At 33.9% G+C, this 19,205-nt stretch overlaps 1 protein-coding gene across 1 annotated transcript in view; it reads left to right on the top strand.

Annotated features, from left to right (window-relative positions):
- Positions 1 to 19,205, top strand: part of NCAM2 (neural cell adhesion molecule 2) — a 237,640-nt gene that overhangs the window by 134,174 nt on the left and 84,261 nt on the right. The window contains exons 6-8 of the mRNA XM_070751764.1: positions 655 to 772; positions 2,406 to 2,566; positions 4,450 to 4,595. Coding sequence (XP_070607865.1) covers positions 655 to 772; positions 2,406 to 2,566; positions 4,450 to 4,595 — 425 coding nt within the window. The remainder of the gene's footprint in view (positions 1 to 654; positions 773 to 2,405; positions 2,567 to 4,449; positions 4,596 to 19,205) is intronic.

The following is a 19,205-nucleotide window of genomic DNA, read 5'->3' on the forward strand; positions in this document are numbered from 1 at the left end:
TGCCTGACTGTACTGTTCACCCATTTTGAGACTGTCAGAAATCACTACCCCTAAATCCTTTTCTTCTGAAGTATTTGCTAACACAGAACTGCCAATACAATACTCAGATTGAGGATTCCTTTTTCCCAAGTGCATTATTTTACATTTGGAAACATTAAACTGCAGTTTCCATTGCTTTGACCATTTATCTAGTAAAGCTAAATCATTTACCATATTACAGACGCCTCCAGGAATATCAACCCTATTGCACACTTTAGAGTCATCGGCAAATAGGCAAACCTTCCCTACCAAACCTTCCCCTATGTCTTCGAGAATATAAATGACACATCTTTAATTGTCTTTTGCAATGTTTCAGATTCCATGCTAAACAATGATAGACTGATAATTTGTAGGAGAAGAACAGTGCAGATATGATACTTTATCATCAGCTAAGAGTTGTTACATTGCCACATGCAGTCTAAAATCAACCCCTTGAATTCCATTAACTGTTATCTGGTGCCAATTTAGTATTGAAGTTTAGTTTACTAGATTTATGTATATAAGTTTGAGCAATAAATAATGTCCTTGCCTGACATGATTTGAGAGAAAAAAGAAATTTGTTTTCAATGTCTAAAAAATAGTCGTATAAAAACTAAATGCTTTATGTTTGTCTAGTTCCTCCAACCATTACTTTGCTTCAGAAGTCCTTTAATGCTACAGCAGATCGCGGAGAGGCAGTTACTTTGTTCTGTAAAGCTACTGGTTCCCCTGAACCTGAAATCAACTGGTACAGGTAAGTTTCACAAGCAGATATTTTAAAAAAACAATGGGTTTTGGAATTACTAAATAAGAAATAACTAATGAGGGGAATTTCTCAATCAAAATGGATTTTTTAAAAGTCTGCTGATTGAGCAGGTTTTTGTTTCCAACCTGAATTCAATTCTGAATGGATGATTTTCCTAAATATTTTATTTTGAAAGAGATTCTATGTAAGTCATTAAATTACCATGCATACCGGTTAAGGGCTGTTATCAAACCAAAGAATGCACAATGAAAAATGTCAGTTTATTTAGATTATGAATACAGAAGCATAATATATGATGTGTCGTGCTGAAGAAAAATTCAGTGTCGAAAACAAGTATTCTCAGTAACTATTCCAGTGTTCTTCTTTACCTTTTAAATCATATTATGATATCAATATATAATATTAAAGATAATATACAATTGCTATTTTTATCGACAGAATTTTTAGATTCTACACGCAGAAGAAAATTACACTAAAGTATGTTCTACAGTTTTGAACAATTATACAATATAATATAGGAAATAAGACTCGGAAATCCATTTAATTAAATTTATTTTGGATCACTTGTTTACATGTATACAGCCTTACAAATATATTACAGATAGATAATATAATAATGTGTATAGATTATGTTATCTAATTATTCCTTTGGAGAAATATTCTAAGACCCCTAGGAGAAACTACTATTTGCTTCCTCTGCAAAATATATTTGATGATATATTTATTATAGATTTCTAATTAAGATTTTTGTTCTTACACCATGGTGGTTATTGATTACTGCAAATTCATTTATGCTTCAGAAATCTATGATACAAATAACATTTGTGGGTAGAAGTAACAGATTTAGCATATTAAGTTAAAATAGTAGCCTGTAAAAAAAGACATAATTTGAAATTATTAATAATAATAAAACATTTTCCAGTAGTAAAATATATATAAAATGTTATTTTTTCTTCCATTGTTGATATCCTTCTTCAGTTATTTATATCTCTAAAGAATTTCTGCTGCCTCTACTGACAGCATTCTTATTACTCAATAATATTTTATTTATTTATTTATTTATTTATTTATTATTTAGATTTGTATGCCGCCCCTCTCCGCAGACTCATACATACAATTTTATGTATACATATATACATAAAATTACACAATTTACATATTTTGTAATATAAATATTTATTTATATAAAAGTATCAGTAATAAAAATGTTAATATTCATAATCAAGTCAGAAATATTTGTTTTCAAGTTTTCTTCCCTTTTTCATAACTATGAGGAAAATATATATTCTTAAATGGCATGAATAAATTATAATGCCATAATGAATGAGAGTTAAGCACAATTATGTCCTTTTGTAACTTTACTAAAGCAAATGGAATTTGAAATATCATAATTGTAGAATGTCAAATATGTTAAATGTAATTTATTTGAATTAATAACATTGCTGCATCACCATATAAATTAATTTATATGTGAAATGAAAAGTTCAAATTTATAATTTTCCATAGTGATCAAAAACTTGTGCATTTCTTCTTACAAGTATATTACATAATTGTAATAAAATTGGAATTTTGGTGTTCACTTAGCTTATAAAGAAAACATTGTATCTATATGTCTTTATAGAAAGGGTAAACGCATTGAGGAAAGTGATAAATATACATTAAGAAGCAGGAATACGGAACTAACCATAAAAGATATAAAAAATATTGATTCTGGTCCATATATTTGTGAAGCAAGAAATAAAGCAGGAAGAGTGACAAATCAGACTTTCATGCAAGTTTTTGGTAAGTATTGTCTGATTTGGTTACCTGCAATTCAACTGCAATTCAAATTTATTGAATGTAAAATTCTTAGAAAAGTGTTAGGAAAAATAATTTTTCATTTCAGTACAAATTAAAAGTTTCATTATTTAAAACAATTTATCACAATATTTCCTGCAGCCTTATAGATAATTATGAAAGTATACTGAGAAATTATAAGTTCCTCTGTACAATCTACCTGTGCCCATATCAAAATTCTACTCCTTTATATAGAAGTCTAAACAACAAAATAAAAATAAAAGCCAGGAAATCAATGATGTTCTACTTGAAAAAACCCAGCCAGTTTTTTTTTTTACAGTCTGAGAAAATATTATTCAAATGGAAAATATAGGATACACACAGCTATATAATATTCATGTCACATTAATATTAAAAAAAAGAATGTTTCCCAGGACTTTAAAAATGTTTTAGCCAAAAGGTATCTGGGTAATTAGATTCTTTCTTCTTTCTCAGACGCTCATTTATATTCCCTATTTTTCCCTTTTATAAGATTATTTCTGCTTATCTCTATAGTTCTTATCCATTCAACCTGGAAATTTTTAAAGCAGCAGATTTAAAATAGTCATTTTGCTATTTTTAGATAAATTAGTAAATTCCAATATAGGAGAATATTTGTAGCTCAAGGTTGAAATGAAGGGTCCTTGATGCTCTATGAACCTGACTTCTATAAGAAAAGAACCAAGCTCAGAAACTACCAAGAATACTCTTTATTTGATTATTTTCTGTGCAGGATTTAATATTATGCTTGAATTGCATTTTATTCAAGGACTCCTCAGTAGTGAATTCATAAAGAAATTTGAAAAACAAAAGTATTTATTTATTTACTTACTTATTTACTTACTTACTTACTTACTTACTTACTTACTTACTTACTTACTTACTTACTTACTTACTTACTTATTTAGTCCAATACACAATGAGGGTTTTAGTGGGTATATATCTATATACACATAGTAAAATACATGAGGAAGGTTATAGAAGAGATACTCATAGTAAAATATATCTATGAAATAATAGAAAAGAAGATATAGTAATAGAACATATCAATGAAGGAATAGAAGAAGAGATATAGGAATAGAAGAAAGGTATAGGAGTTATAGGAGAGCAATAGGACAGGGGACTGAAGGCACTCTAGTGCACTTGTACTCGCCCCTTACTGACCTCTTAGGAATCTGGATAGGTCAACTGTAGATAATCTACTAACTTGACTGTAAAAAATATGACTTTAGTAATCTAGTTGTCAAAGCGTGGAACTCATTACCGGACTCTGTAGTGTCATCCCCTAACTCCCAACATTTTACCCTTATACTATCCACGGTTGACCTCTCCAGACTCCTAAGAGGTCAGTAGCATGCCTTCCAACCTCTGCCTCTCCTATATCTCCTATGTCTTTTCTTCTATTCCCATATCTTCTCTTCTGTTCTTTCTTTAATATTTTTTACTACAAGTATATCCTCTATAACCTTCACTGTGTATTGGACAAAATAAATAAATAAAATAAATAAATAGTTCACTTTTATATAGACCGCTGCTGGAGATATCTACAAGGGTTAGACATAAATTGTTAAGCACAGCAAAGGAACTGGAGAACAGAGAAGAAAAACACAACTATCTTGCATCTGCAGGAGTAAGCTTCATAATGTTCAGTCTAATCTATAAAAGGTCATCATGAAAATATAATATGTATTTCAATATTTAACTTTCTCAGCTAGAAAACTTCTACCAAAGTGGAATAATACTACAATGGAAATAAGCATTAGGAGTAAAACAAACATGTATATCAAGAAGGTATTGTATTAATAGTCTTTGATATCAAGAACAAGTAATATAATTTGTATTTCTAACAGTACAGCCTCAAATAATACAACTTAAAAATGAAACCACCTTTGAAAATGGCCAAGTCACTCTGATATGTGAAGCAGAAGGAGAACCAGTTCCTGAAATTACTTGGAAAAGAGCTGTTGATGGAATAACCTTTTCTGAAGGTGACAAGGTAAATTAATGTATACAACTGCTATTATAAAATTATTTATTCAAATATAAATATAATTTGTAAGTACGAAATATCTGCCTTCCCAGGATGCAGAAAACAAGATTTGGATTAAAAAGAATACTCTTTATTTGATTATTTTCTGTGCAGGATTTAATATTATGCTTGAATTGCATTTTATTCATGCAAAATGGCTGTTTTCTATCTTACCCAATGGATACTTGAGAATTTGGTTCACATTTCTTTGTTTGTATTTTGATCTTTATTATTGGAATTGACATGATAAATTACTGTTGATGTTGTTATTTTTTTATTTACATCTTTCATCACATTGAAACCATTTCTTTATTGCTTGACGTAATCTATTTTTTTTAATTCATTTTATGTTATCTCTCTCTGCTTGACTTTATCTTAAAAGATATCCTTATTTTATAATATGTTAGAAAAATGTGAGGAGCCATAGAAAATGCAGATTAATTAAGAAATAATAGCATGATGAGATACAAAGCATCCATACTAAAATCTAGCATCTAGATCAGTAAATATAAAAATCACAATGTTCATAATTATTTCAACACAGTTCTTTATATTAGAAATAAATTTCTAAAGTATTTTAGCTAATGAAAAATTGGTTGACAAAAATAACAGAAGGTTTGTGATTTTGTGGATGGCACCCACACAAATCAATGAAACCTACCCAAGGCAACAGTTAATCATATAAATTCTTCTATATAAATTTACAATCAGAATCTCTCTCACAAATGTTCAGCTTTTCAGCACATTTCCCGGTCACTTCAAACTCTTTTACACAAACTTTATGGTGGTAAGTTTAGTCACACACACACTGTATAAAACCTCTTTTACAAAATTGAAATAATATTTGATTATTATTGTAATCCACTGAATTAAATAATCTTATAGCATTTTGGCAAGTAGTTTTTTTAACTAAAGAACTGCATTGGCATGTAAAAATTCAGCAGAGTCCTGATAAATTATCTTATAACGTGCAACTCCTTCACTGCAAGAAAATGTAGACTACACATCTTGAGCAGGGCAAATCAACAGATGCAATTTACATTGACTTCTGTAAAGCCTTCGACTCAGTGGTTCATGACAAACTACTTCTAAAAATGAAATTCTACAACATCTCAGATCCCTACATGGCTGGATAACTGCATTCCTATCAAACAGACAACAAGCTGTCAAAATAGGGAGTGCCATATCTGATCCTGTTTTGGTTAACAGCAGTGTACCCCAAGGCAGAGTACTAGGACCAACACTCTTTATACGCTATATAAATGACCTTTGCAATGACATTACAAGCAACTGCGGTCTCTCCGACAATGTAAAACTTTTCAAAATCATCAATAACACAGGTACTCTCCAAAAAGACCTTGACTTTGTGTCTGAATGGTCAAACATCTGGCAACTCCAAATCTCAACAAAAAAATGCTCTGTGCTAAATATTGGCAAAAAGAATCAGAACACCAAATACAAGCTGAATAAACAAGGCCTTACAGACAACCCTCCGTAAAAGACCTTGGGATATTCATATCAAATGACCTAAGTCCCAAAGCCCACTGCAACAACATCACCAAAAAAGGCTTAAAGAGTTATTAACCTAATCCTACGTAGCTTCTGCTCAGGTAACCTCACACTACTAGCCAGAGCATATAAAACTTTCACCAGACCAATCCTTGAATACAGCTCATCTGTTTGGAACCCCCACTGCATTTCGGACATAAACATTTTGGAAAATGTCCAGAAATACTTTACCAGAAGAGCCCTCCATTCCTCCACTCGCAAAAGAATACCTTTCGCAACTAGATTTCCAATCCTAGATTTAGAAAGTTTAGAACTACGTCACCTTAAACATAACCTAACAGTAGCCCATAAAATCATCTGCTACAACATCATTCCTGTTACCGACTACTTCAGCTTCAACCTGTTGTGGTTCAGCCTGAGGCTGCTCAGAGACCAGCTGTGTCTCTGCTGGCTCCATGCCCGGAAGAGAATGACAGCGAAGAGAAGGGGGCTGAGCAGTCGGACAGGGGAGGGGACAGCCAGGAATGGGATGAGGAGGAACAGCATGAGAGCCCCGAGGGGGGGCTCTCCCCAGCCAGTAGCTTGGAATCATTAGGGGATGACGCACAAGCCGTCATTGACATGCGACAGAGATGTTCAGATCAAAGAAAGGAGCAATTAAAGAAATATTATCACCATTGAATTAGAAACAGCTGGGTTTGGGTGTGGTCCTCCTTAGCAGGGTTTAAAAGGCAGGCAAGCCCTTGAAGCCATGTGGAGTGTTATCAGTTTGGAGTGGCGTTATCCTGTCTTGTTTCTCTGCGTCTCTGTTCCTGGCTTGTGGCCCAGCAGCTTTGGAAGACCCGTGGGAGGTGTAGGTCTGCTATCTACAGCCTTGGCTTGGCAGCAAGAATTCTGTATTGCTGCATGGACTTTTGCCTTCGTGGATATATCTGAAGATACAGCATTTTCCTGTTTGTAAGGACATTTTCTGTTACCTGTGTTTTTCTTGAATTTTATAAAACTGCCTTTGCCTTTTACCAGTGTGTCTGGCTTCTCTTTTTGGGTTGGTATTGGCTTCTGGAGTGACCCAGACAGAACACAACCACAACAACACACGAACACACACAACAGATACAAACATAAAGTAAACCATTCCAAACTCGACTGCAGGAAATACGACTTTGGTAATTGAATAGTTAATGCATGGAATTCACCACCTGACTCTGTAGTATCATCACCTAAACACCAAAACTTTACCCTTAGACTATTCATTGTTGACCTCACCCGATTCCTAAGAGGTCAGTAAGGGGCATGCATAAGTGCACCAGCATGCCTTCTGTCCTCTTTCCTAATGTTTCTATCTTACTAGTATCATGTATATAAACAATGTTATATCTTTGTATACTACCAATATGTACTTGACAAAATAAATAAATTAATTAAATAAAAATTGTTTCCAATCTAATTTTACAATAAGCTTTAATGACAAGTTATTTTGGGACTTTGCACTAATAGTTCTCCTGTACCCTGAGCAAAAATTATTTCTAAAAGTTCACATTTGGAAAATATGACTCAGAAAAGCATTATGCAAAGACTTTAGTTATCATGAACTTTAAAAGGAAAACATGAAAAGGCAACTGCAGTTTTGCCAGCTCTTTTAAATAAATAACAGTTTGGGTTGTTTCTCTACATTCAGTGGCAGGCATTGTTTTCACAATAATATTGTTAAACACATAGACATTTCCAAATGTACATATATTTGCTAAGTAATGAATTAATAGGGAATGCACAATTATCTATGTTAATGCATTTTTGTATAAAATGCAAAGATAATAGTGTCTGTTTGTATGTGTGCATATGCATGGGAAGGTGGGTCATTCAACATTTGACCAATGTTTCATTGCTAGCCACTCAATTGTATCTGGCTCTTGACCACTCTATGGTTTGGCACTTTCCATGTTGCTCCATCTCATCCTTCAGATCCTCCATTATTATCCCTGTGTCATCCTTTACAGCCAACAGGTACTAAGATGTCTCTTTCTCCTCTTTCTGCTGATCACTCCCAACATGTGACTTGGCGTACATGACATGGCCAAAACATGATAGACTTTGCTTGACAATCTTGGCTTTGAGTGATATTTTTGGTCTAGGACTTGGTCTATGACTTGATTCTGCCATTTTTTGGAGTCTATGAGCTGCATAATAATTGTGTCCTATCCACCCTTCTCCTATCTACCTTTTTCAAAGTCTAAATTTTACAGCCATAAGAGGCAATTGAATTATTGTTGACTAATTTGTATTTGGTTGGGAGCTGATATTTTTACTCTTCAAGATGTTATTGATGCCAGACACTACAGTTCTTCCAAATCTTATGTGCCTTCTGATCTCAGGGCTGTAGTCACCACATTGGTCAGTTTTGGAACCAAGGAAGTTGAATATCTGTATTGTTTCAATTGTGTCATTGTTGATCTGCACCCTAAACCCTGATCTATGTATTCTCTGCAGTTGTCATTATCTTTGTTTTTTGTAGGTGCAATCCAATTTTTTCACTTTCATCTTCGATTCAATTTAGTTCTTATAATCTGGTGGTATACTTGGTATACCCTGGAACAATTGTTTGTATTGCTATTGTAGATTTGAATTTATCTTTGACTTAGGTGCTAAAGAGGTAGTGGAACTATTATAAATGTTAATGTTTATGAAAAGGCTTCATATGAGCAATTATTTTAGACTTAGATGCTTTCCTCAGGATATTTGTCATATCACACTCCAATTCCCTCAAAACAGTTTTATTTTAACTTTTCATTTAGTTAGGAAGTTAATGTTGTCTTAAATCTTCATCTTTTCTGTTTTGGAAGACAGAACAATTTCAGTTTAACTATAAGGTGATGTTACAGTTATTTTGTTTGTTTCACCAGGGATGGGCTTCCAGCCGGAACGCTAAATTGGGCTCACCGCTGTGGCTTGTGAGTGCTAGAAGGGCTAGCACGATTTTGCTTCTGCACCTGTGTAGGTAGCAAAATCACACACAGAGCCGCAGGTGCACCCATGTTTTGGTGAGGATTTTTGCTTCCACGCATGCTAAAACTTGGGCGCACCCGTGGCTCCATGAACGATTTTGCTACCTCCACAGGTGCAGAAGCAAAATTGCACTGGCCCTGCTAGCACTCAACAGCCATGGCGGTGGGTCCAATCTGGCTTGGAGGCCATCCCTGTTCATAACATACATAAAGCTCCTTTTTATAATACTTAGGGAGCAGATATTTTTTCTTTGTGCCCTAGGAGAGAAACATCTGCCATTATTTAGGAATGAACTCTCAACTTCTGAATGGGAGGCAAGTATTTTGACCACTAGGTCACCACATTGATCATTCAGAAAATATATAATTACTATATAAATAGTTGGACTATAATCTCATGCCACAGCTGGTGGTTAGAGGAAAGATACTACATATATTTTTAACAGGAAATGTGAAATCATATTTAATCTTATTAGTTCCTAGCAATTTTTATGAAGCTCAGCATTATTTATCTATTAGTTTCTTTTTATCTGTATTCTGTGATAGTATAATTTTTTGGTTGGTCATATTTTATTACATTTATTAATTTACTTTTACTGTTTTCATTACTTTTGTTTTTTTGCCTGGCATTGCATTAAAATGAATTCTCTAGGAAATCCCAAATGCTCTTATTTTTTACCTAATTAATAATTTGTTAATTACATCCAGTATTATATTAGTCACCATGGTGATCTTTAATGCAGGGTAGATGCAGTGTAGCTGTTGACTTTTTCTGGTACTTATAAACATGACTTTTGTCTTCTTGAAGTTATTTTCAAGTCTGAAAACTTATCATTGTCATTTTTATATATTTTTGAAGATTATTCATCTTTGAAGGTTTCCAAATTGTTGGCAAAAAGAACAATGTTGCACACACATAATTGGTTGATCTTTATTGCTCCTTTAGACCAGTTCAGCTATCTGAATATGTTTGCAAACTTGCTAATAATATTTTTGAATTTTTATATATTAATGGTGGCAATCTTTTCATTTATGTATGTGGTAGCTGTAGCATTTCTGTATGTTAATCTAGGATTCTTTCACTCTTAAACTTTAGACCTTATGTTCTAACACTCAATTTAGCAGAGTCAAAGCTTTTTGAAAGTCAATGAATGCCAGGCAAAGAGATAGTTGGTATTCACTGCAATGTTCAATAATATATTGAATCCTTTGTATATGCTCTATCAAATCCATACCATTTTCTTAGTTGAACAAAGTCCGATGTTTTCACTTAGTTCTGAGAAGTTTGTATAGGATGAAATCATTAATTGTATTGTAGATTTTAATACTTTCTTCATTATGTTTTCCCATTATTTGGAATCTTTCAACTGTAGTATAATGGTGAAAATATGTTATTATTTTAAACAGTAAATAAATAATTTTGCTAATATTTTGTAATCCTACCATCATATCTCTAAATACTGTCTATCATCACTTGTGAAGAGAGCTATCACTCCTTCATCTCTATCTAAGATTTTGATAATGATAGAAGTAGCGATAGAAGACAATAGGAAAGGGACGACAGGCACAATGGTGTGCTTATGCACACTCCTTACAGACCTCTTAGAAAGGGGGAGAGGATGATTGTAGATAATCTGAGGTTAAAGGTTTTGGGGTTAGAAGTAGAAACCACAGAGTCAGGTAGTGCTTTCCAGGCATTGATTACTCTGTTGCTGAAGTCGTATTTTTTGCAGTCTCGTTTGGAGAGGTTGACATTTAGTTTAAATTGATTCTGTGCTCGTGTGCTGTTGCGGTTGAAGGTGAAGTAGTTGTTAACAGGTAGAACATTTTGGTGTATGATTTTATGAACTATAGTTAAGTCAGAACGGAGACGACGGAGTTGCAAGTTGTCTAATCAAAGAATTTCAGGAATCTCTCCATGGTCAGCTTCCATCCGTTGTTCCTCATCTGACCCACTGGCGCCCTGGAAAATAGTGTGACCCCCCCTCCTCTCTGTGGCAACCCCTTAAGTACCTCTATACTGCTATCATGTCTTCCCTGACCCTTCTTTTCCCTAAATTATCCATGCCCAGTTCCTGCAACCTCTCTTCGTATGTCTTGGTTTCTAGTCCCCTTATCATTTTGGTTGCTCTTTTCTGTACCTTTTCCAGAGTTTCTATGTCTCTTTTGAAGTGTGGTGACCAGAACTGAATGCAATACTCCAGGTGAGGTCTGATTAGGGCAGGGGTAGGCAAAGTTGACTCCTCTATGACATATATCTAAAGTTCAATATTTTATTCCTCACTAGCTGGAGAGTAGCTCTTGGCTTGAAATGACTGAGAAGGAGTTATCTTCTTCACTTTATGAGGCATACCATTAACATAATGTTACATCCAAGCCATTAAACTAAATTGAGATAGTTTGGGTTTAAATCACTCACCCATTCAGCATTTTACATGAACAATTATGGCCTGAATAGGACAGAGTAGAATATAGAAAAGTAATTGTCTAAGCAGCCATGAAAACACTAAGTTTTAAAATATCAAATATTAAGCAGTTATGCAATATTTTGGCTCAACTGACACATTTAGAATGTATAAAGTTATACAGGAATATGTAGATAACTTTGAAGAAGAAATTGTTACACACATATCAGCTAGGCTAAAAAGGATAAAGAGAAAGGTGTGAGAAAATACAAAGTTGTCCTGCTTGATTCTCTTTCATATAAAAGAATAGAAAGAGAAGTTTTGTCTTATTTTCAAGATTTGCAAATATACCCATGATAATAAAGTAGAGTTCCAATACCCTTGTTTAGTATATTTCTTGATTCAGGTTAGCTCAAAAAGCTAATACTACTAATGAAAGAACATACTACTTCATAAGGCAGTCTGGTCAGGATCTCTTTCCTTCCAGTCTTTGCCAACTGAAAGTAGTCCTGTCCCCTTGGGCAATATAAAATGTATCTATGTCCTTCAGATATTTGACTACAGTCCTCAGATCTTAACCCAGTTATCTCTACTGTAAACATACTACATTCTTTACGTTTTCCTCAAAAGTTGGCTTTCTGTACATTGTACTGTAATGACTTGCCACTAAACATCTAATTGGAAACTATCTGGTTTCTCTAGCTGACCAGAATATTTAAAATAAATGCTGTGTTTAAAATAAAGTCTGATTAACACAGAATAAACAATTATTTTCCATTATCTTGACTTTATATATCAGTTCCAAATAGACTAGATTGGAAAATGAACTCCATAGGAAGGCTAAAATTATTTTTGAAGTTAACTATAATGGCAGAATTTTAAAAGTTTGATTTTATTTCATCTTTTTCTTTATAGCTCAGTAAATTGGGAAGCTGTCTGCTTGCCTTCTGAATATTATCTTATAGTTCTGGACTTTAAAATGCTTCAGCACCTTTTGCTTAGGAAGCAGTTCTTGCATATGCAAAATGAATGAACAGAAACAAATATAGATTTAAAAATATCACATGCTTTATCTTTGAAGAGTAAATATAAACTGAAAGTATAAATAGAAATAATTCTGTATTAAAATGCTTTACATTGCAGCTGTTATTTTTAGCAACTCCAGTGTTACTAGATGAGGCATGATACGAACCTATATTTAGGAAATACAAGCTACACAAAATAGAATTAAAGAAATGATTTTGTATTGGCTAGCTTATATTTTAAAATTTCATGATTATATATACTGGTGTTTTAGAAAGTAACATAATATTTGCTCTTGTGTCATGAGTATTCTGTCTGGACTGGTCAATGATTAGAATAAAAAGCCACACATGCTCAAAAATGATTAGATAAAAAATGCATTGATTAAATACATTGATTAAAAATGTTCAGGGGAAAAAAAAGCTTAACTCTAAAGTAGTTCATTTTGGCTGCATTCCTGGAGGAATGACTTGGAGATAAGAACAGTCCAGTCTGGGAGTCATTAAGATACTGTATGTCTTTGAAGTGATTCTGGCAGTTTAACCAGACTTACAGTTCACAGGGGCTTTGCAGACCGTGATGATTGCATAGATGAAAGTGCTCTGGAATCAGAAAATGCTCTCTCAGCTCCAGTTCACACACGGCCATGATTTTTACAAATGTTGTTGACCACACTGACTTAGCCCCAGACTGTCCCTTATATAGTGACAAGGCATGGCCAAGTTTTCCCTAGAGCTACTAACACCAAGAATCCCTTCTTTTCAGATACTCTTGTCTGGACATCATTCTCCTCACTCTGGCATTTAACGTGGGCTCATCCTCTAATTCATCTTCTTCCTCTGACTCAGTCCCTACCCTAACTGAGGGTGCTACAGTCTCTAGTTGATCCTCCACATCACTCTCACTCTCAGACTCAGGTGACAAGAACAGTGGCCTAGGATACCAATATGCACCCATCTCCTGGTCCTTGAAATCCGTGACCAGCTGAGCCGGACATGGACCAGTCACAACAATAAACTGCACTTCTCTCTCTCTCTCTCTCTCTCTCTCTCTCTCTCCCCCTCCTTTTCTCCTGTTCAATTATATTGAATTATTGACAAGTCCTTGCAATTTTCTTGGCAAGGCTTCCACCCCTTCAAAGAAGTGCTATTGCCTCTTTCCTATGGATGAGAGAAAATGACTTGTTCAAGGACACCTAGCTGGTTTTGTGCCTAAGGTGGGACTATAATTCACAGTCTCCTATATTAAACTGGCTCTCTCTCACAACTAGTATATAGTTTTAAGAAACATGGAGTTTTTTTAAAAAAAGGTTGTCTGTAGAAATTCTTCATTTCTTCTGATTCTTTTGAGAGCTTCTGTACATGACAATATGGTTTGATCCCAACAATAACTCTGCTCAAATATGCAAGGCAAATATAAAAATCGTAATATCTCTTTTAGAAATAATTAGCAGTTTGCTCAAAACATTTAAATGTTACATATGAATTTGAAAGAACCATGCCGTGAATTGCTTTAGGATTAAGGGGAGGGGAATGAATCCATGAGGTTAATGTGCAATACAACATTCTGATGTTGTAAAAAAGTTAAAGATAGTTTTTTTAGAGACATTTTGGTAATATCCATGTACAATATCCACAAACAATATATAGTATTCATTCAATACAAAAATCTCTCGATGAAAAACAATAACAATGGATAAAAGGGTATTGTCAGGAGTGATTGAAAAACAGTACTTGTAGTTATGAAATGTTAAGTTAAGAGAAGAAAAATGAAGACCAGAATGGGATTCTGGTGGGTTTTTTTCCCTTTCTCCCAAACAAAATACCGTGGATACATACAATATATAACTTCTGTATGTATATGTATATAAATGTATATAACTCTATAGTGGAGGAATGACTTGTTCAGTAATGACCTGAAATAATTTAATTTTTCCCCCTTCTGGCTAGAATTTACAAATTTAAATTGAATAAAGGCATTTTTTCAATCTTGTTTTTGGCTAGTTATTATTCAAGATAAATAGTATTGATAGTTTATATTATTCAAACATTTCTAGACATTTTTTTCTAGTCTAATTTATTATTAAAAGTATTTAAAGAGTCCCTTAGCTTTATCACCCCACCCCCCCTTTAACCTTCCTATAATTACAGGTGCACCAATCCTGCCTCTTACAAGAACAGAAGAAATAATATTGGTTTTGGTATGTACAATGCCCTGTGTCACCTCTTTGTATAACCTACCAAAATACTGTATATTGCATGAAAACACCAGCATAAAGTAGTAATTAATCATATTCATATTGCTACCATTTCTTAAATCATATATTACATTCTTAAAAATGTATTATTATATTGGTGTATAATGGATAATTATTAAGCGATTTTTGGTGCATCCAAAAAGTCATTCTCATTTTCCAATCTTTGAAATTAGCTGCTAGTTATAAAGATGGACAGAAAGCCAAAGCAACAACAATTGAACAATCTTTTTACAATGATTTAATATTATACACTTCTTAAATGGATTGCAACAAATAATTGTTTTCTCTATGGATGGAAAATTATACCAGCTCATTTAGAAAATTATAAAATGTTACAATAATTTGCATTTATGTGAGAAATTAAGTGACTTATAGATTTGATTTAAGGTATTCCATTGAAAACATAGCCACATGTTTCAAATACAAGGTGAAGTTTAATATGACTGAATCATTAGACAATAAGGAATATACACGTGGCAATACTCTGGAATTTTCTGCTGTTTCCAACAGGTGCATGGATAGAATGCATTTACCTGAAGAATGTGGGGAATATTGTGAATGTTTCATCCATATCCCAGAAGGAAGCTTCCATCAGCTTCTCCACATTTGTGGCTGTTGTGAATGACAGCCCTTACTCATCAAAGGTAGCTTTTCATCCTAGGAAATCTTGACCAATTGTTACAACCACTGGAATTTTAATAATGCCTTCAGTTCAGATAGCATTTTCTATTTCCATTGCTTTTCTGCTACTGAAGAACTAGCTTCTTCTTTATGATATTGAAGCCTGAGTAATTTATAAGTAACAGTACTTATTTATTCATCTGTCCCATGGGTACTAATTCATCAAATAGTATATTTCTTGACAAACCGATAGGTTACAAAGACAATGAAAATATACTTGTTAAGGATTCACTTTTATTTTAAAATCCAGCAATACAAATTCTCCTGGATGCATAAGTATAACATTTACTTGACTTCCAGAGACAGCTCTGATACATCTTATGGAAAAAGTGGTTGAACTAAATAGTACCAGTGATTAAAAATGTTTATTTTTATCTAGGGCATCATATTGCTTTGGCTCTCGTACCATCTATATTTAATAGCAACCTTTGAGATATTAAATTATTTTACTTTTGTTAATGAATATTTATTTGGAGGGTGTTATAAGTACCACAAAGCTACCAATCTTATGATTTGCAACTTACATTTGAGAAATGGCAGTATTGCACATAATAGAAATTTATTTTCTGTCATTATGGTTGGTGACACATGGCATTCTCTAGATCTAAGCCAAAAGAAATGTATTTGAAAATGTTATGACAAATAAGTAAAGAACTTTTTAAAAAAATAAAAAATCAAATACTAGCATATTTTACTTGATGTTTCTCATGACTAAATGTTGTTTCTATTGCAATACGTTTGTTCTTGCATAGGAATAATATACCATATTTTTCAGAGTATAAGATGCACCGGAGTATAAGACGCACCTTAGGCACCTTTTGGGAGAAGAAAACAAGGGGGGAAAATTGCTTCTATCTCCCAGCAATTTGCCTCCCAACAACCAGAAAACAGCACAGAAGATGTACACTGTTTTCTGTGTATTTTTGTGCATGGTGCCCAGGTTCGCCTGGTGCAACTGGTGCCCAGGTTCGCCTGGTGCAACTGGTGCCCAGGTTCGCCTGGTGCACTAGTTGCGGCCCTATTTGGACAGGGAGTCATTGCTCACAGTCGCTCATGCCCTCATCACCTCGAGGTTTGATTACTGCAACGCTCTCTACATGGGGCTACCTTTGAAAAGTGTTCGGAAACTTCAGATCGTGCAGAACGCAGCCGCGAGAGCCATCGTGGGGCTTCCAAGATTCGCCCACGTTTCTTCAACACTCCGTGACTTGCATTGGCTGCTGATCAGTTTCCAGTCACAATTCAAAGTGTTGGTCATGACCTTTAAAGCCCTACATAGCATTGGACCAGAGTACCTCCAGAACCGCCTGCTACCGCACGAATCCCAGCAACCGATAAGGTCCCACAGAGTTGGCCTTCTCCAGGTCCCGTCAACTAAACAGTGTCATTTGGCAGGCCCCATGGGAAGAGCCTTCTCTGTGGCGGCCCTGACCCTCTGGAACCAACTCCCCCAGAGATTAGAACTGCCCCCACCCTCCCTGTCTTTCATAAACTACTCAAGACTCACTTACACCGCCAGGCATGGGGAAGTTGAGACACCTTTCCCCCAGGCTTTTTATACTTTGTTTTATGTTTGATATGAATGTGCTGTTTGGTTTTATATGTTTTTTAATATTAGATTTGGTCCACTGCTATATTGTTTTTACTACTGTTGTGAGCTGCCCCGAGTCATACAAATCAAATAAATGAATGAATGAATGAATGAATGAATGAATGAATGAATGAATGAGTGTCTGACCCAAAGAATTGGAGTAATGTACATTATGGCAGTATATTAATGTCAGCAAGTTTTCTTAAATATAGTCACACTAACTCCTCCCAATTATTTAAAAGAATGTATTCCACACATCACTAAGTCAGGGTTTAACTCAGCTGCCTTATCTTAATATTAAACAGGACGACTGCTACATTTCAGATTATACTTTTACAGATCCTGTTAAAATTGATGTGGCTTTCTGGAAGTATAGTTATTCTCTACTATTTAAAAGAAGATACAATAGCACTTGGCCTCTTCAGATCAAGCATTTACTTTAAAAAGCTTCTTCATTATGTTAAGTTGTCTAGAACAATAATAAAATAGTCTTTAAAATAAAAGTCTAATAATTTGAACATTCTATAGTCATTTATAGTTATTGACTTACCTCCATGCAGCTAACAATAAACAGCCAGTTTCAGTCTGATTAGCACTAGAAAATAAAATTCTGCCTTGCACCTCCTTGCAAGAAATTTTCCTCCATGCAGCTTTACTTTCATTTTCATTTTATCATGTGGGCTTTTCTGCAGCTTCAATCAATCAGCTGAGGGTCGGAAGGCATGTAATCAGTGGCTTGTGCTAATGAGGCTCTAGACTGCTTACTGCAAAGAGGTAAATTGCTGGGAGGCAGATATCAAAGGGTTGGGGTGATTGGGTGGAGCTACATTCAGTGTATAAGATGCACCCACATTTATACTCTCTTTTGGGTGTTAAAAGGTGTGTCTTATACTCTGAAAAATACAGTAATTTCCTACTAATTCCTATTGGTGGAGTAAATAATATAGTTACATTGGAATCTGCTGTGGATTATATTGGAGCAGAAGGAAAAAGTAATTACTTCTTGAACTTATGTTGCAGTCAAAATGAAAAATCTTCCTACTGAATATATGATGATGGAAGGACATTCATTGCTTTGATTGAGTTACAAAATTAGGCATATTTCAATAGACTAGAAGTGTATGAAATGTATTTTCAATTGAAATTATTACTGAAATGGAAAAATTAAAATTACTGGAAGGAAGTGACTTTTCTTATTAGGGTCAGAAATTTTGACTAAAACTCTGAAAGAAGATAGAGTATATCTTTTATATTCTTGGAAATGTATATATTATTTGTTTGCCGCCTATTCTAAATCTAAATGGTAAAATCCAGAAAACCACTAGAGATCAAAACAGAATTTTCTATATGTCTTTGCTGTTGATTAGTGGTGGGCAATCCATATATTTCTACGCTCTGAGGTCCACCAATACTATTATGAAGACACTAATAACTTTTTCCAGACAATATTTTCTTACAATACATTAATTTTATAAAAAACAGAACAACCAATTTGGAAATTCATTTATAGATATTATTGCCGGTATAGAGTTCACAGCAGAAATAACTATGCAATGATAAAAGGAGTTACTTCCAGAATGAAATGTTTTAATAAAATGATTCCATAATTCCAACTTCTTTTGGAAGGAACCAAATAGGAATGTTATTTTGCAAACATTCCCATCAATATGTAGGGGATTGGGTAATGAGATCTTTGGTTACCAATATTTTTAATTTGATATACTTATGTAGAAATTTATTTTTTTCTTACAAATTTGATACATTGCAGTAGAAGAATTGCACTGATATCCATGTTTAAAGACTAGAATCTAAACTTACTTGACAATTAACATTATATCTATTGTATGTTTAAGAAAATGTGTAGAGAAATCAGAATAATAATTGCATGCAATTGCATACAATTATAAAATGCCATAGATAACAATAGAGTGCATTTGCTGAATCTTTTAGCTATAAATATGTAAGGTGGCTTTCTGGAAGATATTGTAAGTTACTGACCTGATGGCAGGTAATCAATTGTAGAACTGATTCCATACTGTAATTACAGTGCTTATAAAATTGCATTAACTATTATTATGTAGTCAATCTATCAAAGTTTTATATACTTGT

Source organism: Erythrolamprus reginae, chromosome 4 (assembly GCF_031021105.1).
Source record: "Erythrolamprus reginae isolate rEryReg1 chromosome 4, rEryReg1.hap1, whole genome shotgun sequence".
Taxonomy (NCBI): domain Eukaryota; kingdom Metazoa; phylum Chordata; class Lepidosauria; order Squamata; family Dipsadidae; genus Erythrolamprus; species Erythrolamprus reginae.